The sequence below is a fragment of the Rhinolophus hipposideros genome (assembly GCF_964194185.1).
Source record: "Rhinolophus hipposideros genome assembly, chromosome: 7".
Classification (NCBI taxonomy): domain Eukaryota; kingdom Metazoa; phylum Chordata; class Mammalia; order Chiroptera; family Rhinolophidae; genus Rhinolophus; species Rhinolophus hipposideros.
Window position 1 is genome coordinate 24,840,888 of NC_138053.1, and position 23,211 is coordinate 24,864,098.

The 23,211-nt window shown below is 39.6% G+C and overlaps 1 protein-coding gene across 2 annotated transcripts in view; it reads left to right on the forward strand.

The window, feature by feature from the left end:
* Positions 1-22,794, forward strand: part of NREP (neuronal regeneration related protein) — a 28,129-nt gene extending 5,335 nt beyond the window's left edge. For both annotated transcript variants that reach the window (XM_081054121.1, XM_081054120.1), the window contains exons 4-5: positions 16,499-16,576; positions 21,036-22,794. In XM_081054121.1, coding sequence (XP_080910247.1) covers positions 16,499-16,576; positions 21,036-21,161 — 204 coding nt within the window. In that variant the 3' untranslated portion in view covers positions 21,162-22,794. The remainder of the gene's footprint in view (positions 1-16,498; positions 16,577-21,035) is intronic.
* The last annotated feature ends 417 nt before the right edge of the window (positions 22,795-23,211 follow it).

The window sequence follows — 23,211 nt, forward strand, 5'->3', positions numbered from 1 at the left end:
CCCAGTCCAGCTTCCTTTTGAGCTGAATAAGTAATTCAGGCAGGAGAAGGTATTTGAGCAGAAATTGTGAAATAAACAGCTATTCAGAGTATCATTCTTAGTTAAACCCAATACAGTTCTTAAGAACGTGTATGTAAATCAGATCATCAAAAATACACTGAAGGAATTCACTTTGTTTTAAATCTTAAGATGAATACTTCTGAAATAGGAAAATAGACTCCTAAAATATGAATACTTTACTAAGCCAAGTAACCTCCAGATGATTAGTTTGATCCATTCAGTATTCATCTGCATTGGACTGACTGAGGAGCCTGACAGTGAAATGCTGTGACTTCCTTGGTCTTGCACAGATTTTTCTTAGTGTTGTTTCTGGCTGGAAAGTCTTTTAAGGCCTTATTCTCACAGGCAAAGTGAAATGAAGGGTTGAGATAATTATCTGAATAATTACACTTAAAAAAAAAACACACCTTGATTTTTGTCTGATTCATCTTTGTTATTTAAAATGTTGCTGGAATGATATCGAAGTGGGAAGGATTTGCCTGAATTACTTGAATAATTCCTTTGTTATCCAGGCAAAGACTAAGAACAAGGAAATTTTATCAGCAAATCCAGTTAGAACATACCAGAGGAAAATGTATTGAATGTGCTTAGACTGTGTTTGGTTGATCAAGATACATTAAAAGATTCCAGTTTGAAACTTCTTTGCTTTGAACTGGAAAACAGGTTAACCATAAATCTCAGCCACAGCTGTAGAAATTAGGGTTGCTAAAAATACAGTTGATGGGGTCTAACTTTATCTGAAATGGATATTTCTAGATGTATTTTGACCTAGGGACAGCTTCAAGAATTTCTCCTTTCAGTGGCTTAAAAAATAGCAGTGATCCTGAAATTGATCTGCTAGTGCATGACAAGTATTAACAGCTCTAATGGTTTGGGATTTAAGTATTAACATGGCTCTCAATGAAATTCTAAATATCAGTTCAGTTATTAGTAACAATGGCTTGGTATTAACCTGGGTATAACACTAGATTATATTCTCCTCATTATTTGTTAGTTGGATCATATGCTTTTTTTTCATTGACCAACTACATTGTAAGCACCCGGAAGGTTTATAAAATTCATACACAGTGCTTAATAAAGTATTAACTATATGGTAGAAGCTCAGTAACTATTTGGTCTGTGCATGCTAATATCTATTAAGTTGGGCTTTTAAAATTCATCCTTAACGGCTGAATCGTGTTAAGTTTTGGTGAACTAGCATTGATGTATATCCTTACCTTCTAAAGGTCTAGGAAGTTGAAGGGAATGTATTTTAGTTCTCACACCAATTTATTTTCCACAATTTATTAACAGAAGAAACAACGGGTTAAGCCATAAAGCCACTTGCCAAAAAAGAGCGGCTTTCGACTGCTCCCCTTTAGCAGCTTTCCGTGCCACACTCTGAGCAACCTGGTGAGATGCTAGCTGTCTGGGTTTGCTCCGGCTGTGGTACTCAAAGCTCCCTCACAGCAACTGTTCCTGCAGTCATAACAAGCCCCTCTGGGGGCCAGGAGGAGCTTTGCTCCCAGCATGAGAACTTTCAAGCACTCACTTATTTCCAGTATCACCTGATTCTGAGATACTACGGAAATGATCCCAAGAACAAAAGGTGCCATGTCTGAAATTATTGAAGAGACTGGCAAGAGTCATCAGTAAGAGTCTGCATCTATTGTCTTGTCAGTCGAAAAAGGTTTTTTGGTTTTCGCTTTTTGATCATTTTATTTGTGCTTAGTTCTTTGCATTATGGAAAGGACACACTTGGCCTATGCCCTCAGTGGATTCATATTTTAGTGGTGGTAGGAAGACTAATATTCATGACAAACTTAACAAACAATGTAATACCATGTAATCTAGTGCTAAATTGTAAGGTGCAGCAGAGTGCGTTCTTGAGGACTGGGGATTGTAAGGGGAATTTTTAAGGAGGTAGAAATTAAGCGAGACCCAGTGATGGCAAATGTATTGCATACATGCCCCCACTCACTCCTGCTACACCTGTGGCAGACATTACTAATCAGCCTCAACAATCATTATTATTCAGCCTGAATGTGATTTCAAAATCCTCAATATAATGTACGATGCACGAGTGATTGGAGTTGGCCCAAAATTTGAAACCTAGAAGTGGACTGTTTGCTCCTTGAGAGCAGGTGCTATGCTTTCCTAAGCGTTTTATCCCTGGGGCTTAGCACCAGTTCTTAAGAAAGACTGAGTGGGTGAAGAATTAAGAATATTTGGGTAGATTTAGATAAGAGAGAAGTATATTCCAGTAAAAGGGCATACATTAGAAAGGTATGTTTGCAAGCGTGAGCATGATGCATGTTTACTACAGTAGGGAATGTCTTTGTCCCTGTCGGGCCCCTGTGCTGTCAAGGACGGACCTCACACACTAGACCTAGATGTCAGGGATTGGATGGATGTGCTGCGCAGTGAGAAGCCACCGAGCAGGCCTCTTGGAGGCTGCCTGAGGCTCTCACTCAGGTTCCAACCTGCATCAGGTTCTTTGCCTCTTGAATGTGCCCAACAAGGACGAGCACACACACTCACCTATTTCTTCTGGTGAAATGGAAGGTGACTTGATTGCTGCCTCTCATTGCCCTTGGGCTTGGGTGGAGTGGTGGAAAGAAGGAAGGTCGCTAGGTAGAAAGAATTGGGAAAGAAGAAAGAACCTCTTTCTTTTGAGAAAGTGGCAGCACTTCAATCGACCAATCCCAGCATTTCGAAGGTATCTGCTTGGCCAGAGAGGGTGTTGCTGCTGTGTGAGCTACCCAAAAGTGGATACCACGCTTTTCTTCTGTGAGGCTCGCTGGGTATAGCCATGTGCTAATCAGTTGCAACCACAAGTATCCAGCTGGTTCTCACTCTACACTTCTTTCTGATCAGCCAGACATACTTATTTAAAATTCAAGCCGACATTTACACCACCATAATAAAATTGTTTACAATTTGAAGCCTACCGGCTATTACTGGTTTAGTCAATAGTCTGGTGACCATCTAAGAGGGAATTTCATCACATAGTATGCAAAAGTTGGGGAAAGCCAAGAATAAGAAGGGTTTTTCTAGACTTTCTTCTGGATACATCACAGCCTCCTACCTTAGAATGCATCTGCTGTGAGATTTTCAGCGTGAAGTGCTTTCATGAGCTCTTTTAGCCCCATCAGATGAGGTTGACTTATCACTGAGTCTCTCAATAAAAGTGACATAGGTAAGCATTGCTCCTTGAATTCTTTCTGCCTACTCCCACCTCATACTTTCAAATAATGTTTTTTCAACTGCTGTGTTTAGACCTTCATAAATTTAATTTTTGTGGCTGGGCAGCCATGCCAGGAACTATGTGAACTAATACTTTATTTCTAGCCACAATGGAATATATTTTCTTAGAGGAAGCAGGCCACTTGTTATTCTAACGTGCCCTAGGAGTCCCTCCTTCTGTGGCTCTGCTTACTCAGTCCTAGAAAGAATGCTCCTCCTGACAAAATAAAGTCATTCTTCCAGACTGCATTTCAGTGACAACTCCTTTATGAAACTCACCCCAGTGCATCCGGCAGGAATAATGTCATGCTCTTCTGTGCACTCACTACACTTACAACAGTCTACCTGTAGCTGCCTTATTTCTGCAGCATTTTTCATCCCTCCAAGATTGGAAAATTGAAACAAGACCATTGAGTCCTAGTAACTCAGCATCATCCCTTTGTCTGGTAGCAGCTGAGGCTGTGATGCCTCTTCTTTTTCCTTTTCCTCTATCAGCAGAGTGGTGAATTTAGATGTGGAAAAGTTTCATCATTGACAGGGAGCTTCAGAACAGCCAGTGAAGTCGATTGGTGTTCTCTTTCTACATAGTAGAAGGAAATCCTAACCTTCATTCCATGCTCTAATGCGACCTTGGCACGGATCCCATATCCCTGAATCCGGCTGACAGCTGCTCCAATACCTGTCCAGGATCTGGCACATTGTTGGTGATCAATACATGTCTGTGGAATAAATATAAGAGTCAATGGTCGTGGATACTTGGGGATCTGTTATTTTTTCTGTGCAGAACCAGGTGACTTTTGAGATTTACAACTCATAACAGCCCAACACTTTGCAGATTTGTGACAGCTCTGATGATAAAATATATAAAAACACACAGATTTTGAGTTTACTACTGAAAAGTCCCTTTCACTGAACATTTAAGAAGGCTCAATGTTATGGAGGTAAGGGGGTGGGGAGAGGGAGGTGAACTGTAAGCACGCTACAGAAACAACGCCTAACTCGATGCTCCCTTCCTTTACGCTTGTTTATACAGAAGAGGTCCTGAGAGAGTCCCAAAAGTTAGTGTAGTATGGTCTGCTGAAAGAGGAATCTCATTTTAGGGTCGATGCACACATCTGAAACATTAACTGTGGAGCACCTTCACTCACTAGGTCACGAATGGTGTTTTCCCAGCAGTTCCGCATTTTGTCTCGCAGGAATCCGATTGAGGCAGTCCTGACTGGAGCGTAATCTGCTCTGGTTTCACAAGGTAATGAAATCTTCATAAGGAAGATCATTGCCTGTTACTACCTTTGAAGGGTTTCCAGTCTAAGTGTTTTGATTTAAGTGTTAGGATTATCAAGCTAGAGATTTTTTTTCTAAACCTCTGATTGTAGACTGGTTTTTCAGTGTTCATCCTTACTTTCATAGACTAAAATACAAATGTAAGTCGTATTCAGAAAGGAGAGGGAGGAGGTACATAAGAGAATGTGGGCAATGAAAGGAAGGTCTGTTTGCCCCTTTTAAGCTGAAATTGGGAACCAGAACCATTGATTGGAAAGAAAGGGAGAATAGCTGAATAGTCGTTGCCAGTAAAAAGACTCACACCAGTAAGTCATTAAAACAAGAGGGAGATTCATAATGTGCACAGAAGTTTTGGCGTGGTAGCCCAGTTCTCGCTCTTCTCCCTTCTCCACTGTGGCCCTTACTCAGGTCACCATCACACGCCACTGTCCTTTGATGACTGGGGCAGGTAACAGCCTTCCTGTCTGAATTGGGTTTGATACCATTCCAGCAGGGAAAAGTACTGTAGTCCACTGGCTGAAGAGGGAGAAATCCGCACAAGTTGTGTTTAAAATGGATGCAGGCATTTTGAGGACGCTTTTATTGGGTAAAGTCAGTGTCAGACCCAGAGCCTGTTTTTGGACAGGAAAAAGTAGACGTTAGGAGAAGATATTGCATCTTTGGCAGCCCACATTCAGAACTGTCAAGGAAAAACTAGTCAATAGTTAGATGGATAAAACCTATTGACTAAGATACCTATGATCCAAGTAAGAGATTGTTACTAAGTACTTTCCCAAGACATACTGTTTCACACCCTTCACGAAGTCATGGTAGTGAAAGTTACCCAAAAAGCTTATTGGGACCATGACCTGAAGGTCTGTTCTTTGCACATTTGCCAGGCAGTTGCTGAATCTTGGTACGTGTGGGTGTGGGTATGGCAGCACCCACTAAGTTGAACACTTAGCCTCGTGCCTGCTGTATTTTAGGGACTCAGTCTAGGGACTCAGCTGACGGAATGAATACTGTGCAGGAAATGGACCCCCTATTTGAAATGGGCAATATCAGGGACTTTCAGTTGTGTGGTTAACAGAATTCGAATTTGAAAAGATGAAGTAATGAACTAGCCCACTCCTTTCCTGAATAGATGTCCCAGGATTTGGTGGCTTAGTTCTAAAAATAATTTTTGAAAACAATGTGTCTTAGCAACTTTGGCACTTCCAGCCCAAATTAGTGGGACATACTCTTTGATAAGATGTTCATTCTATTGGATTGAAAGTTGCCTACCAAATATTCAATAATTCACAGAAAGTAAGTACTTGGTAAATATTTCTTGGTTCATTGTTTGCATAATTGAGATTATATACCTGACCAATTCAATTAATACAGCATCAGCAATTCTGCCCATATCTTCTCGGAGCCCTTCTCATCTTCATAATTTTTATCCTGAATTACCTGGATTGTACTGTTTGTGACGTCTGGATACTCTGGACCGTAACTGAGTGTCCATTTCATACTACCCAGTGGAGACTTGGGTCTAATTATACATCATGAAATGTCCTGGCCTTGGATATTTTGTTCACTTCTTGATAATAGAATCTTAAATGGTTCTGATCTTGTTACCCAGGTCTGCGAGCCAAGTCTCCACATCTTTTCATTTCATCTTCATTAAGCCTATTCTTTTTTCTTTTCATGAGGACTGCTTTTTTAACTTTAATTTTATTATCTGAGGCTTTACTGTCTACACTGTCACAATCAATTCAATCAGAAATTCAATTAAATTTGTTCTTTGACATCATAGAAATAATTCATCTGATAATTAATGTGAATTTTGACTAAATTGATCAGCTGCTCTTATGTTGCTTACACAAAGCCAGAGGGGCATTACAACTTTGGCTGTGATTGAATGCAGTACTCTACATGTAATCTGAGGATCAAATACGACTCACCTTGTTATTTGCAGTTTGGTACCTTCACGATAGTAATAACTAATAATTGGCTAGTTACCCCATCTCTGTTTTTCTATTGTTCTGTCGTTAGAACTGTCTACATTTCTACTACATTTATTAAACTTCCCATAGGGTGTCAGGTCAAACTCGTTTTTCTTTCTAAATTACCATTCTTAGTAGTTTACACACTGCCTCTCTAATAAGTGTTTATGTTCTTCCTTTTCAACTCGGATCACTTTATGCTTTTGTGTAGTGTATGGTTTGTGTATCTATAGATCATTGATAACGATAAGATCTTAATTCTCCTTTAACGAAACAGTTGTTTTTAAGTTGACTGAATTTTGAAAAGCAAACTTACAGTGAACATGTTTCAAATGCATCTGATGAGAGAAAGATATTCTGAATGAGACTGTCCATGGCTAGGCCATCGGCGAAGTTGTTGGAGAGTTCAGTTGGGGGTTATAGTAAAACAATTTGGTTTCTCAGCAAATGGCCTTTGTAATTAGCTGCAGTGCTTAACAGATATTTGTACTGTGCTGAACATTTCCTTCCAGGGAGAATGGCAAAAAGACAAAACTGTGATGAGCAGTGTTGCTTGGGTTTAATTAGATCCAATGTCCTAATGTAACCAAGCCAAAGTGGCTGCTCTAAGAGCAGTCTTTCCTTAACCACTGGATGTAGAACATGTGGACACTGGAGAGCAAACCCCCTGTGCCCTCAAACGTGCAACTTGTTTTTTTTAGGTAAGTTATTTTTGAAGGGCAGCTATTTATTAGAAACATAGGCACAGAGCAACAGATATTTTTGAGAAAATTACTCTTGACAGTAGATGTCGGAAATCCATCTAAATTTCATCACCAGGGCCCTAAGCAGAGATGCCCCACACCTACTTGGGGGATTGAAAACAGGGCCCTGCACTCCAAATGGCTTTGGGGAAATAGCAGCGGGGAAGACTGATATTGACGGACTGTGTTCTGTGAGAGGAGAGGCTGGGTTTGCATCCTGTTTTCCCCAGTTCTTGGTTTTTGTGACCTTGGGTGGGCTCCCTTACTGCTCTCCCTCAGCGTTCTCATCTGTAGAATGGTTAGGAGGAGGATGATGACAGCTAACCAGCTCCACTTGCTTACGTGCCTGACCGTGTTGCCGTCACTTTACAAATATTTATGCATTTTATTGAAACAGCACTGTGAAGATTAAATGAAAGCGCCTAAAATTAAGAAAACGAAAAACATTATAATAAACTCTATGTGCATTTCCACAGAAAACTATGGGTCCCAAAATTTACATACCCTGCCTGTGTGGGTTCCAAAAAGCCCCCTGTATTGCTCATAGCTCTCTTCCTTTGGACTAGTGTAGTTTTGATGATTGGTTTACAATGGAAGAAAGACAAAAAAATAAGAGGTCCAAGTATTCTCCTGTTGGAGAATGCAATCAGGACTTGGACTGACGGTCTGAGTTTCCATTACTATCTTTTGCTTATCAATTAGAGTTTGTGATCCTTTTTTCCAGGGAACTTAGCCTCCTAATTTGGCATTCCTTTTCCAATTATCTTCACAATTCTTGAGGTATTTATTTCTTCCGTGACTCCCAGCCCTGAAACATATTATTGATTTGGGTTGGTGGCCACCACTTAGGTCCTCTGCTTCCCACGGTATTACCAGGCTGAGCCCTAATGAGAAGCCATCTCTTGAACTGGAGCATGCTCCCTGCAGTGGGCTTGAAAATCCAGGTGGTATAGGGGCACATTTATCCTAATCTTATTCTATTCCTTTTGTACTTGTAGTTTTTGCCCGTTTTCATAGAGGACAGTTTATTGGAAGCCTTTCAGCAGCCTCTTTGTGACCTCATCACTTACACACAGATCTGGTTATACTGTACCTTTTTTAAAGCCAAACTTCTTATGGAATAACCAACTAGCCTCTGATTTAAGCCAGTTTTAAGTACATTCTCCCACAATAGAAACCACTTGCCCTCCAAATTCGGTGATCTGTTACAATGCTGTTTGCTGTAGAAGAGATATCAGTCTTTAAATGACTGAGACAGTGCAAGACAAGCATCAAAATGTGAAATGACTTTTGCTAAATACAGAGGGGTTTGCAGCTGGCAGCTGAAGAGGGTGCATTGATGGAAAGAGTGAATAGTTTCTTTTGGTATGAGCACTTTGGGAGAACATGCACACTTTCTGGAAAGCTCAGTCTTTCGCATGTCAGCCAGAGGCATGCTTTGAAATGTCCACAAACTTCTCAATAGGAACTGGCTATCTCATCATCCTACCCAGACCACGAAAAATCCAAAATCCTTGTGTCTAGATAAATAAATACTTACCTCACTAGCCTTTGATTGAGGGCTTTAAGAAAAAGAAATCTGATTTTTGAAGACTTCTTCCATGTCAGTGAAAATTTTTGTAATATTTTAATGGACAGCACAGTAATTTGGGGGCAAGAGGAAAGAAAAAAAATAGCATTCTCATGTGTAGCAATCAGACTTCTTATAGTTATTTGAAGGTGAAACCCAGCATACCTAAAATTATTCAAACCAGCTAATAAAGCAAGTCTAAATGTTTCTTATTAACCTTGTAATGTACTTGGAAAAAGTCCTGCCAACTCCAGATGTCTAGTATTGGAAAGCATACAAACAGTATTTCTCTCAGCATTTATGGTAGAGAATACCATTCAAAAACTCAAAACTGCTGTTTGGTGCATGGGGGCACAATATAGTTTTCTTCCTTTCTTTCCTGCTTTTCTTTCACCTTAAATGTAGGAGAAAAATTGCAAAATGTAGTGTTGTTAATCTCTTGATTACAAATGAAATTCAATTTATATAAGGGAATAAGGTGATCCAGACTTAAAACTCAGATGTGTTAAGTAAATATTTACTCTGGTTCCACTCCAGGGAGGTAAAAGATTTTATTAACATATTTGTTGAGGTCATGGGAGTAAGGAAAAACTTATGCTGTGCTTAAATGCCTGAGGGGCCTTTTTTTTTTTTTTTCCTGCTGGTTCACGGAGGCCAGTATTTTTTGTTTTCTTTTCTGAAAAGAGCAAGTATGTTGTTTTGTGGCCTTTACTTTTTATTGTTCATTCACAAACTGCTTAATCTCCAGCCAGAGCTTTAAAAAGCTGTTTTATTTTTTTTCCCTTTGTTTGGAAAACCTCATCTTAGATATCCCTTACGAGACTTGTTTCCAAGCTCTATTCTTATACTTTTTCTTCTGGTTTACTTTGGGCTGTTATCAGCTCTTTGTACTTTGTTTTGTCTTCATCACTGAAAAGAAAAATCTCCCATTAAAAGTCAAGATCTGAAGCGTTGAACTTTATTCCTTGAATCCAGTCCGCAGTTTGGCTCTGATTCCTGCACCAGGCTGACCTCCAGCCCAGGGGAGGGTTTCTTGGCAGAAATCTGAGAATTCCTCGATCAGTAACTCCCTTTTTTGGATTTATGGAGTCTTTAGGTGGATTGCTTTGTGCTAAGCATTTTCCTCTTGGAAGGGAATGAGGCTGGGATGAGAGGAGGAGTTTGCTCAGTGCAGGACTTGCCACTAACCTCTGTGTTCACCATCCTGGAATTACCCAGCTGCTTGCTGCACCCTGCTTCAGCCATGCTCCATTCTAGCCCTGAAAACTCACCAAACCCCAACTGTTTTAAATAGTGGTGAAAAGGCAGAGTTGGATAATATTTTTAACCTTTTGTGGTTTTCTCCTGCCCCGATTCATTGCTCCTCTTGAAAATCTTTGCTATTATTCTTAAAAATCAAATTTTAAAAGACTCAGCAGCCCAACAAGCAGAATGTTATATTGTGGAGCAGAGTGACTGTGAAAGCTCTTTGTGCTGACGATTAACTTCACATGTAAATACTTTCATTTTGTTGCCAGGAGATTTCCTTTTCCTTTCTCTGCCTGATTGAAATTTAGAAATAAAGCTCCACAGCTGTCAGGTTCCCACATATTCACCAGACGCCTCTCAAGATGGCCTTGCAATGAGCAGTGTGAATTTAGAGGGTTCCACTATTAAAGTCTACACGGCTTGTTTCAGATGCCCAACCTCACAAAGCGAAGAATTACAAATCTTTTGCCTGCCTCACATGTAATGTTGGGTGGTAACATAATCTGCTATATAATGTTAATAACGTGGACATTTTCTGTGCCGGGAGTGGACAAATGTGCCCAAAGCAAAGCTAATGCCAGAGGGCTTATCCAGTTTCTGAGCTATCACTGTCTACCTCATTGAACCCATTTCTACAGGTTAAAAACCTGTCAGGCCACAGCAAAGCAGAGTGTCAGCAGGTGTTGTAATGCAGCACTGCTCTAAAAGGCCATCCTTTCCTTTCTGGCAGGAGGGCATGTGTGCCTGAGTGTTTGTAATGCTTTCTCTGTAATTAGCATTGTTACCACAGGCAGCTTATCTCTCTCTCTCTCTCTCTCTCTCTCTCTCTCTCTCTCTCTCTCTCTCTCTCTCTCTCTCTCTCTCGTATTTAAATTAGGTCGCTGCATGTTTCACCTATATCCCAGACCAGAATATTTGCCAATTTAGGAACCAGTTAACACTTTTAGTCTGTTTTCCAGAATGTGCAGAGGTTATGCACATTATCTGAATCGCTCAGTGTTCGCCATGCTTATCTTTTTGTCTTCTGTTATAGTTGCTACGCATTTTCTTCACTGTGTGCCTCATCTCCAAGCAGCATTCACAGACTTAGGCAGATCTCTAAGACTTGGTCTCTAGAGAGATGGTACATCATCTTTTGGCAGCATCTAATTGTTGATGTAATGCTGTTCAGAGAAGATTATCCCTCTAACTCATTTATGGTTTCAGTTTACATGAAACCTGTCCTCTCACAGGACCAGCAACACCTGGGAGCAGAGTGCCTACTGAGGGAGATTCTTAATAGCGCCACTTCAAAGGATATTTGGAGAAATGAAGTGTGTGTATATGCATGTATATTCCCCTCGTATTATGGTACTAGGTTCCACAACCTCCCAGCCAATTAGGCAGAATAGGACCTGTACACGTGCAGACACACAGGCACACACACACACTCACTCTGTTTAATTGGTAGACTATGAAATATACTCCTTTGCTGCTCAAAGAATTAATTATGCAGGTTGGACACCTGCTGCCCTAGTCCGCTTTCCTAATTGGTTGGTATCTATCCTTGTTAAGTCATAAAAGGGCCGTGTGTGCGTTCTTTAAGCACATAGAACTCCACTACAGATAGAAAATACTATTGTAATTGGGATCGTTAATAACCAAGCCATACCACCGCTTCATAGCAGGTTTCAGAGAAGGTACGTTAACCAGTTAAGCAGCATATATGCATGTAATGTATGTAGGCTCTGAATAAAGCCATGACTTTGCCTTTGAGGATCATTCTCACAGTCTCCCCAAAGAAATGTTGTCAACGAACAGGGGAAAATACAAATTTAGAAACAGGTGGTAAATGGATATAATTCAAATTGTAGATGCAGTATAATAGTTGTGATAGGAAATAAGTCAATTATATTGATTCTCTATGTGGACCATACTATTGGAAAATAAATAGCAAGTTTTGAAATGAAAAGCTTAAAAGGAGTCAAAAAAAGAATTTAAGGGATAATCTAGTTTGTATGTTTTTTAGGACCTTGCAGGAGTGATCTCTGATTTCTCCACATAGTATTTTTCTAATTTGGATGCCAGGTAATGATCAGTGGCAAGCTAATTATCTTATAGACTTAAAAAATGAAGTTATTTTTTATGATGCATTGTCCAGAGAGTAAAACAAACCAAGAAAGAAAGAAAGAGTGATTTAAAAAGACAAAACCTTGAGCATCGTATACTGTGATAGACAGTTGAAACTTAGATACCCAATCATCAAGTACATTTAAGAGAATCAGTAAGAAATAGTTCATTTTCACCATAAAACTGGATTTAAATTTATAGTGGGTTTAAATGTATATACTTGAAAGCAAAAAATTGGTTTCACCTAAGAGTTGCTTGTGGATATTTAAATATTTACATCTATCATAATTAGTGTATGTATGTAATCCAGCATGGTTCTTCATGTCAGTTCTATTGTTTTTAAACATAGTTGTCAGTGAGATGCATTGTAGAAAAAGGCACATTAACTGATAATAATATTCTGTGACAAGCATAGACACTCACCCTTTCCAGCATTCAAGCAAAACCTCGGCATGTTCTGCATTTTAAAACAACAAAATTTTCCTTCCCCTCTGTATTTTCACAAACATTCGTGTGTTCTTAGTTGTTGAGGGGATAGCTTGCTTCTCTGATTTCTGACTTCTGGAAGAACAGTGTTCTAGAGGGTGTTGAGAATTTTACTTGAGCAACAACAAACCGATGCTTATGTTATATATATGGAAGACAGTGTTTAGAGGACACCTGCTTCTCTTGTGAAGATCAAGGCATACTTTGGCTTACTGGTTTAATAAAACAAGAGTTCTGAGGTAATCCCATGTGGAGTCACAGCTTGTGGGATCGCTCCCAGATCTGCTCTGCCACCCCCATTTCCTCTGATGGCCATGCTCCTGGTTGTTTTGCTAAATGTTGGGTGTTTTAATTTGTTTTTCAGTCTGTTGATGCATGTTCCAGCAACTATTACATTTGACATAACCTATACATTCCTTTCTTTTTTTAATTGTTCGTAAAGCATACTGGATTAGTTTGCTAGGGCCGTCAAAACAAAGTACCACAGACTAGGTTAGGTGGTTTAAACAACAGAAGTTTATTTGCTCACAATTCTGGAGTCTAGAAGTCTGAGGTCAAGGTGTTGAGAGGGTTAGTTTCTTCTGAGGCCGCTCCTTGGCTTGTAGATGGTCCTCTTGTTTCTTCATATCGTCTTGCCTCCGTGTGTGTGTGTGTGTGTGTGTGTGTCTGTCTGTCTGTCCTCATTTCCTCTTTTTATAAGGACACCAGTCTTTGGATTAGGGCCTATCATAATGACCTCATTTTAACGTTATCAACTCTTTAAAGACTCTATTTCCCAATATAATCACCTTCTGAGGTACTAGGGGTTAGAACTTCAACATATGAATTGAGCGGGTGGGGTGGGGTGGGGGAGACACACAATTCAGCCTATAGCACACACTTTTAAAACGATATTTTAGAGGGTCTATTACCCCTGTCTCCCCTCACTCCCACCCCAAATTTGAGTTCCTCGAAGTCAAGAACTGTATTTCTCTTCTTGCAAGTCCCAGAACCTAACAGTGTCCAGCACATTGGAGATTATTCACAAACTCATGATGAATGCATGCATGGACAAAGGTATTCTGAATTATTTGAGAGCAAGAGTAATAATTGTCACATTTCTTTTCTCTTAAAGCCTTCATTTTAGAGTCTCAAAACACCACAGGTATAAGAAAGAACAAAGCTACAATGTAGGTAGCATGTATTTCCAATAAACTACCACCTTTTTCCAAAACCAGAACAAGAAATTTAAATATCTCCTTTAGAGTCCAGCTCCAGTGATATGCTGAGTTCTTAGAGACCAGCCATAGAGGTTTTAAGAATGTAACTGAGACTCCTCTATTCCTGCCATTTTTGGCTTGAAGTTCTGATTCTGAAGGAGACTGGAAGAATTTATCACAAGGCCAAAGTGACATTTATTTTTCCTAAAGTATACAATGACTACTTTATGATTCAAACACTAAAAAATGCCTCATTAGAAATGCCCTTGGCAAGTCTGTGGCTAAATTAATGTGTTTCAAAAGAACAAATTTGAGGTAGGTGGGGAAGTTTCCTCAGTCGTGGGTTTTGCTCTCAGATACTTGTGTTCCTGAGTACTTTGGCAAAAAAATCACTGTTTTTCTTTAAAAAAAAAGGAAAGCTCTTGGAAAAACAAATTGTAAGAATAATAAGTATAATAATTTCTGAGCGGCAAGCTGTTTTTTTCCTATAAATCAGACTTGGGTGGCTTTTGTATTGATGCTTTGAACCTAGAAGGTAAATGCTAAAGCAGTGTGAATTGGTTAAAAACAGACTATCAGAAAATCACAAGAACACAGACAGAGCGACGTTTACTTGATCTTGCTTTTCATTGCATCCACATGCCTACTCAGTTTTTACATGTATTTTTATCAATGTTTTGGATTACAATGGAACTTTATTTCTCACTAAGCGTAATATTTTTAATGGTACTTGAAGCATGCTATTTAAAGTAGTAATGCAGAAATGTAACCACTTTATATCTATTTATATTAAGTGAATTTACATTTGATCCCAAGTGATGGTCTCTAAAATGAAGCCCATACTGGGATTTTGTGTGCTGTGACTTTGCTTTAAGCCTGTATTTTAGATGGCGGCTTTGTTTTCTTCCCCCATCCCTGGTTAAAGGGAATGGCAGGGGTGACTGTTTGTCCCAAGCAAGGCAGATGGTAGAATACTCCCACAAAAATCTGGTCAGAGGAGGGGGAAGCTGAGCAAATGGGGGGAGGCTGGGGTTGGCGCAAGCACATGGCCCAGAAACCAGACCCACTACAAAGTCAGAAAATAGGTCCGGTTCTTGCAAGATGAGCTCTCAGACACTTAAGACTTAAATGTGTGTGGTGGCTGTGGACTTGTGTGATTTCGAAAGAGAGGTGGTAGGTAATGTGCATTCTGGGATAATTCGAGAGCGTTGGGAATATTAGGAAGAACTGAAGTTTAGAATCTGGAAACCCAGTTTAAGTTCAGGTTCTATCCTACACTGACTACGTGACTTTGGACAAGTCGGGTAGCCTTTGGAGTTTCAGTTTTCTCATTTCTGTAATGATGAGACCTATTCACAGGCTTATCATCAGGATAAGGTAAGGTATGCAAAATTGCTTTGTAAACCGGGTTGTGCCATAAATGTTACCGGAGTAGAGCAAAGTTACTGTTAGATTATCCCAATGATCACCACAGCCACCCACCTTTCCTACCTCAGAGCCCCGGACCAAATGAATTGACTAGGACATGGAAAATATTGCAATTAGTCCAGTGATTAGGCTACCACAGCTCGCGCCTCCCAAAGCAAAAACAGCATGTAAGTCTGTTTGTTAACCTATGAATGAGGTGTGATTCTTAATATTATTTATTAAATGTGAGGCTTACTTATAGCATTTAGAGAATCAGATCTGGAGGGAATCTTACCTAATTTCCTCATCATCCTTCAAGCAGGGCTGTGTCGAATATGAATTAGCCCTGAATAAGGTTGTTAGATTCTGTTTCTAAATTTCTTAAAGAAGATTTCACATTTTTTCCTCTCTACAATCTTTCAGTAATTTAACAGTTCTTATGCCAAATTCTTTCTTATAGCTGACCTAAATCTGTAGTTGTGATTTAAGTTCTAATCTCGTACTTCTGTCTTTACTGGAGACGGAGAACAGCTGGTCAGCAAACTTATGATAATAACTCTTTGTATATTTAAAGAAGAATTACTCAGTTTGACTCACACTCTCCACCTCATCCCACCCCTGCCACCACCCCTAAATTCATCAGCTAGTAGTCTCTGAATCATTCATAGTGATACTCTCATCTTCGTGCCCCTTTCTCAGTGGCTACATGGACCTGGAGAGAATGCAAGCTGCTTCTTCCTTTCCTCCTTATGCTTTGTGCATAATTTTGAGCCTTCTAATAAATGATCGCGGGATAACCCCTAAGACTGTCTGATAGGTGCATGGCACATTTCTCTCATAAACATGGAATTTTGCAAGGATACTTATCACAGGTTGCTTTGAAAGTTAGGCCTCCTCAATGCCTTTGTTCAGTCAGTCATGCCATGAAGCTGCCACTGGGTGTACTAAAGATAACATTGGTCAATATCTCTGCTCTATGGGACTTGGTCTTGGGAGACTTTGAGCTAAAACTCTCCTGAGTACAGCAGACATTCAGAAGCACACTAACAGCCTGAAAGAGTTGATGGCCTCCCCAGTGCTCTGAGTTGCAATCAGGAAATAAATGACTATTGAGAACTGAGCTGGTTAAGCTACTTGCATGTGGTTTCAGAGTGGGCCCTGTTTATAATCTGAATGTGTGTGCTTTTGTGTCTCTTACAGGTTTATTACCCAGAGCTCTCTGTCTGGGTCAGTCAAGAACCATTTCCAAACAAGGAAATGGAGGGAAGGCTCCCTAAGGTAAGATCCTCAGAGCTGCTATTTTGTTAATTTTTTGTTTTTTTTTTTAATTTAGAAGCATTTTTTTAAAACCAGAGTTACTCATTTTTCGTTTTAATATCCATTATAGTCTACTATAATAATCCATTGATCTATTACGATTATGACCTTTAAAATAACATATACAAAAAAAAAAAGGTCCTGTGACTCTCAAAGTTTACATTATATTCTTTTCTTGACAAGTCCAAAGCAAATTTTCACTTAAGAATCATGGAACCAGTGTACATTTTACAGGTTTTTAATTTGTTTGTTCCCTTCCTGGGTAGATAAATATGCTCAAACAAAAAGACATCTGAAAAGCATAAGGTGATAACAGTTTTGTCTGGTACCGTGTTTCCCTGAAAATAAGACCTAACCAGAAAATAAGCCCTAGCATGATTTTTCAGGATGACATCCCCTGAACATAAGCCCTAATGCGTCTTTTGGAGCAAAAATTAATGTAAGACCCGGTCTTATTTTCGGGGAAACACGGTAACAATGGCTGAATGATTACCATTGAAACAAAACAGAAAACAGAAACAAAACAGAAAAAACTGTTATATTTCTTTTAATTTTTAGGCCTAAAAATATTTTCTATAAACATGCCTTCATTGTTCTGATGAAGAATCTTAGGTATGACACTTCTCTGCCTTAAGAGAATTTGTAAAATTTACATTTTAGATTTAAGTACCATTTCTTTAAAAAAATGGAAAAAAAAAAAACATTTACCAGTTTTTACTGTAGATACCTTTGGACTTCGCCTGTTAGGGTAAATATCATTTGATCTGAAGCAGGCGGATGGTACTTTTTACCACTGACCTACTGATTTTACAGTTAATAAATATAGAGTCCATTGAAAATAAAATTAACATTTAGAAGTTTCATATGTGTAATTGATCAATGATGAGGCTTTCCCAGCTAGCCCTGATATTTGGGTGTTTGAAAAATTCTCTTATTTGCACTAAATGATTTTAGCAATTCTCTACCTTTTACTGATAAACAGAATTTCGAGAGATTGTGTCAACTGGCAGTTTGCACTGAAACAAATAAAACAGTTCTAAATCACTTTTAATTTTTCAGAAAATTTTCTGAACGTTAAGGTTGAAATCATTGGCGGGGAAGTAGGTGAACAAAATGATTTTGCCCTGCCTGAACTAGACTTTCACTGGTCTTGTAGAGTTGAAGTGAGCTTCAATTCTGGAGCTTTGCTCTAAATACACCCACACCCCACCATCTCACCACCAGCATACCACCAGCATCGGCAGTATAACTCTAGACATTCTTTACTGGGCCAGCTCAGAGGCCGAGGAGACGTGATCATGGAAGGGGCACGGGAGATTGTAGTCTTTCCAATCAGGTGTCAGAAGATCTCTTTGACACTGGTGACATCTATCAGAGGGACAAGACTAGGCAAATTCCTCCACGAGATCAGTAGTGCCTCCCTTTCCTCTTGGAAAGCCACCAGGTTCGAGGCCTTGCCTACAAGGAGGTGTGCTCCAGGGGGTTGGCACAATGGATCCTGTAATTCAGATCGTCTGTTATTTTAAGTTCTTTCCTCTCTAAATGTGTGAATATTATCTTACATGTAATATATTTGTCTGATTTCCAGCAGTTTCCTTCTGGAAAAGCACATCTTTGCATAATCATAAGAAAAATAATTTTGACTTACTTGGTCCAAGACACGTTATTGAGTCATCAGCAGAGAGCGCCATGCAACCTGACGTAGCTCAGCTGTAGGGGCGTCCGGCAGAACGGCTGTGGGAGCTGCGGGACACATCTGTTCCCCTTCCTCCAGCCTTCTCAATTACTCCGTCCTCTAGGGACCGTTACGTGCTGGATGATGGAGGAAGACATGATTACTTTCTGAATTCTTGTAAGGTCTCACTTCTGGAGAAATAAGGCATCAATGTATCCTCTCTTGAAAATGCTTCCTCTCCTTGCTGTAGAAACCTAAAATTCCTTCAGTGGGGGCCGAGAGACGTTATTCTTTAAAAAAAGAGAAAAAAAAGAGGGACAGGAGGTAGTTACTGAAATCTAGTAGATTCCAGACTCCAGCCACTAAAGGGAGGATGCGCAGAACTTTATCCAGGAGTTCCTCTCCCCACAGGCTTGTTGGGTTATGGCCCCTCAGGCTGCTTCAGTGGCATATCTCCCTGCATGAGTTAGGGTATTATCTTGTCATTGTCTTGTCATTATTATCTTGTCATTATCTTGTTGTACTTGGTTGTCTCTCACACAGCTAGTTCATTAAGGGTAGAATGGGCAGGGACTGTTTTTTGGGGGGTTTTCTGTCTTTGTTTTACTCTTTATAGGTTCAAAACCTAATAGAGCACTCAAGCCATAGTAAGCACTCTGAACATAAATAACAAATGAAGATTCGAATGTTGGGGAGTCTCAAAAGAGAGGAAAATAATAGTGAAAATGGTAAATTCTAATGTGAAATAATCTCCTTTACCGTTTTTTTCTGGAAATACCGCTTCCCAAATTACCCGGATCCCATTGAGCTCTTCATTTCATTTGGCTGTGTATTTTCCATGGAGGTAAAAGATTAGGAAGTCTGAGACCTATATACTAGAGATAGACTACTGTTCTATACATTCACTTTTGAGCAGAGTGAGTCTGAACTGAAGTTAGCAGTTTTAAGTCCAGTCATGTACGGAGTGTACTTGTTGAGTGAAATAATGTTTGTGAACTTTTGATTTCCCTTCCTGGACTGTGACAATTACCAGCCATTGACTTCTTCACTTGTTCAAAACCTAAGTTTGTCATATTTTAAACCATATTAACAGGTTGATGGGGGAGGAAGAGCAAACATTTTAAAGTCACCAGGATTGCAGTGGATTTCTTTCTTTCTTTCTTTCTTTCTTTTTTTTTCTTCTTTTTTTATCTTGGGATTGCATGCCAAAATTTCAAGATGGAAATTATTTTCACAGCTGAAAGGAAATGCCCAATATAATGCTCTTAGAAATTTATCTAGATCCTTAAGTGTGTGTGAGTGATGAGTTGTATTTTAATTTAATTTTCTGGTTTGGTCCTGTTGGTATTTAATAGTACCAAAACAACCTCTAAATCACAGTCTAATACTGGAACGTTAAAAGTACATACTGAGTGAATTTTATATACATCGTAAAAATGTTGTTAAAAATGTTGTCAAGATCTGTGGTTTTTAAACAGAAAATTTAGACACACCAGATGTTTAATATGAAAAATCTATACAGTAAATAAGCCTTTTAAAGTTGAATTAATCTGTTACATTTAGCTCACCCTGTGGCTACTGAAAACATTTATTCAATTTCAAGTTGTTTGGAAGTTCCTGATTTCTGAATTCTTCTTAAAAAGAAATTCAAATGTGATCATTTACAGTTCACAATGCAAGATTATCACTGTAATGCAAGAACTTACATTCAGTCAAATTAGCTTATTATAAATGTCCTGTTAGAACATGTGACCTCAGGGAGGAAAAAAAGATCTTTTAAAGCCACAATGGGTAGTTTTTACCAAGAAAACTTCAGTAATTAATGGTTTGTCTAAAAGAGATCACTATTTTCATATCTGTTCGGGACATACAATCTATTTGTGGTAAAGTAAGACCTCTATTTGATATTATCCCTTGCCAAATGGGCTTCTTTGTCCTATCCTCTTGCTGTTTGGTAACGATGGAGAGCTTCTCCCCATGGGTGCTAGACAGATTTTCAATCACACTGCGGTTGGCTAATTCTAGTCAGAAACACAAAACCCTCATTCATCAGGATAGTGAGGAGAGACTTAGAACAGCCCCCGTCAGTCCAAAGTAGCTGAATCTCTCTCTTCTGGCCTTAGTTTCACACTGTCCTCCTCTTTCCTGCAACTCGGTCCTCCCACCCCACACTATTTCCCTCCCAAATGCTCCCACCTTTGGTTTCCAGTTGTGATCGTAAGGCCCACGTGGACTATGCCAGTGCTTACAGAATAAACCGTCCATAAATTACATTTGTGCGAGTTGTGATATGCTTTTAAATATTTTTATTCGATATTAGCAAATAATTACCCTACTCTACCATGGCTATTGAACTCTTTAAAAAAAAATGTATTAATACTCCTACAAGCACCTCTCAGCCAGCCTCATGTCAGGCTCTATCTGGTACTAGAAACTGTCCTCAGAAACCTGACTCTTGGGGAATGCTGCCTCCCACCTGGCTGGGTGCAGCCATTAGAGAAGCACTTGATTCTACTACAGCCACGGCAACTAGTGTTTAATTACTTCATGCCCCCACAGACCTAATATTTACATTCAGGTGAACTGTGTTTAATATGTAAACTCTGTTTGCAAAACATTGGGAGTTCAAGGATAAAAGGCGGGAGGGAGAGGCAAAAATTTTCAAATGGTTTCAGAAGCATGACTAAGTGTGTCTCTCTTTTGTGTGTGTCCGTCTGTTTGTATTTGGGTCCACCTGCTTTTCAGGGAAGACTTCCTGTCCCAAAGGAAGTGAACCGCAAGAAGAATGATGAGACCGAGGCTGCCTCCCTGACTCCACTTGGCAGCAATGAACTCCACTGCCCAAGAATCAGTTACCTCCACTCTTTTTAATCGTAACACCTCCATTTGTATAACATATGGTGTATGGGTATTGATGAGGTCATGGTATCATATATGGGATTTTTTTCTGTGTAAATCATCAAGTATAAGAAGAAACTATGGGACTCTGAGCCTTGCTTTAGAGAATTTACAGTGGACAAATAGGTATCATCAAACCAGTTTTTAACCATTCTGACTCAAGTGAAAACGCTCAGAATTTCACACTGTGAATCCACGTTTACAACCCTTACAGGTGGGCCTTCAGGCCTGGTTCTCTACGACGGTGTCTTCCACAACTCAAACTCCCACTGCTCTCACACAACCGGTCCACTCCTGCCTTGTCACTCACACAGCTCCCGACTGCTCCTTGCAGAGGCTGAGAGTCCCCAATTTTTTTTTTTTCATTTAGATGTAACGAGTCTAGTAGTTTATGTTCATCAATTGTCTGTATATCTCTATATTTTATCCATGTACTCTTTTGATGTATAGAAGTAGTTTGAAACTCATTGTTTCCTTGTGGTAAGTGACCGAGATGCTGCCACAGGACCTGAGACACTGATGAATGGTGCTATTTTGGACTTTCAACATGCTCCTTGGCGAGGTAGCTCTGATGGAGTTATTTTTTATTTCCATGTTCTAAGAAGGTGTTGGTACTCTGTTTCCCTGAATGTTGTTCTCTAGACTGGATTGACTTGTTTTCCTTGTGTCTTCAGTGTGGCTTTCTTCTTCCGCATTGTAGGTTGAGTGAATGCTACCAGAGAGAATAAAAGAGACTCACGTCTCATTGGCTGGCCCTCACGGACACGCAGTCACTGTAACGGGAGCAATCACAAAACTGTAATTTACTTACCAAATCCCTTCCTTTTGGTAGCCTCGCCTGCCTAACTTCGAGAAAGAAAAGCAATAATTTGACAGGCGTTTTTAGGTGTCTCTCTTGGTTCCTTTTTGTTTGAAAGAATATTTGGGGAAAAAAGGGCAAATTCTTTTTTAATAAATGCCCACTGGGGGGAAAAAAAAACTCCAAAAAACTGGCATCTGAGTAGCAATATGATGAAAATTACACCTTTCCCAAAAATTAGATTGGAAAAAATGTCTTTACAAAATGCAAAAACACAAACAGGCAGAGCACTCTCTTTTGGCAGATTTGATAAGCAAGGTGTAGATTTTACATTTTTGTCCTTGCTCCCAATGGAATGGATGAAACAAACAAACAAAACTCAGAAATACCATCTACTCACGGAATGTTGTTGTGTTAGCCAGTCTGAAAGCCCACCTTAATTTTTATATAACTGTCGTTTAGCTCTTCCTTTGACAGGGCAGGCTCTGTTCTGAACTGTTCTGCTTCTGACGTAACGTCGATGACGCATGCGCTTGCATTTCTTCGTTCTCTTCTCGCGCCCCCGTTGGCCTGAGTTTCTCGTGCGTTTCTCCTCTCCCTCCTTTGTTAGACTAGGCATATCAGCTGTGTAAATAGAGCAAGAAAACAGTATTCTGCATCTGTGGCATTTATGTAGAGGTGCAGTTGTGTACTGCTGAAAATGCAGGCTTTTGTAATGTGATCTTTACTGATGCACCCATGACAAGTACCCAATGTATTTTAGCTATTTTAGCAGCATTTGTTCAATAAACGTACAAGCTGTAAGGTAACTGGCTTGACTCATCATTGGAAAGGCCAATTTTGGAATGTTTTCACTGGTTCATGTTAATTCATGTGTTCTCACAGCCCCAAAAGTACACCCAAGGGCAAATATCAAAAGGGATAGAATCAGCGCTGCCTTTCAAGCATTTTCCCTTCTGAGCGTTTTATGAGATTAGGGGTCAAGCAGTGGCTCATTAGGATGGTATTTGCAGAACTGCTTCCGGATACAAAGAAAAATTAAACCCAAACTCTTATTTCTACACCTTTTTCCCCTTCCAGGGTATGGCCACACACCTCAAAACTTATTCTTTCTTACCCCTTACTATTACGACCCACTCTGTGGTATTCTTAATCCATGCCAAAAGATACCTGACCTACTTTTATACAGACAAAGCCTTACACTTGTAACATGATAAAATTTTG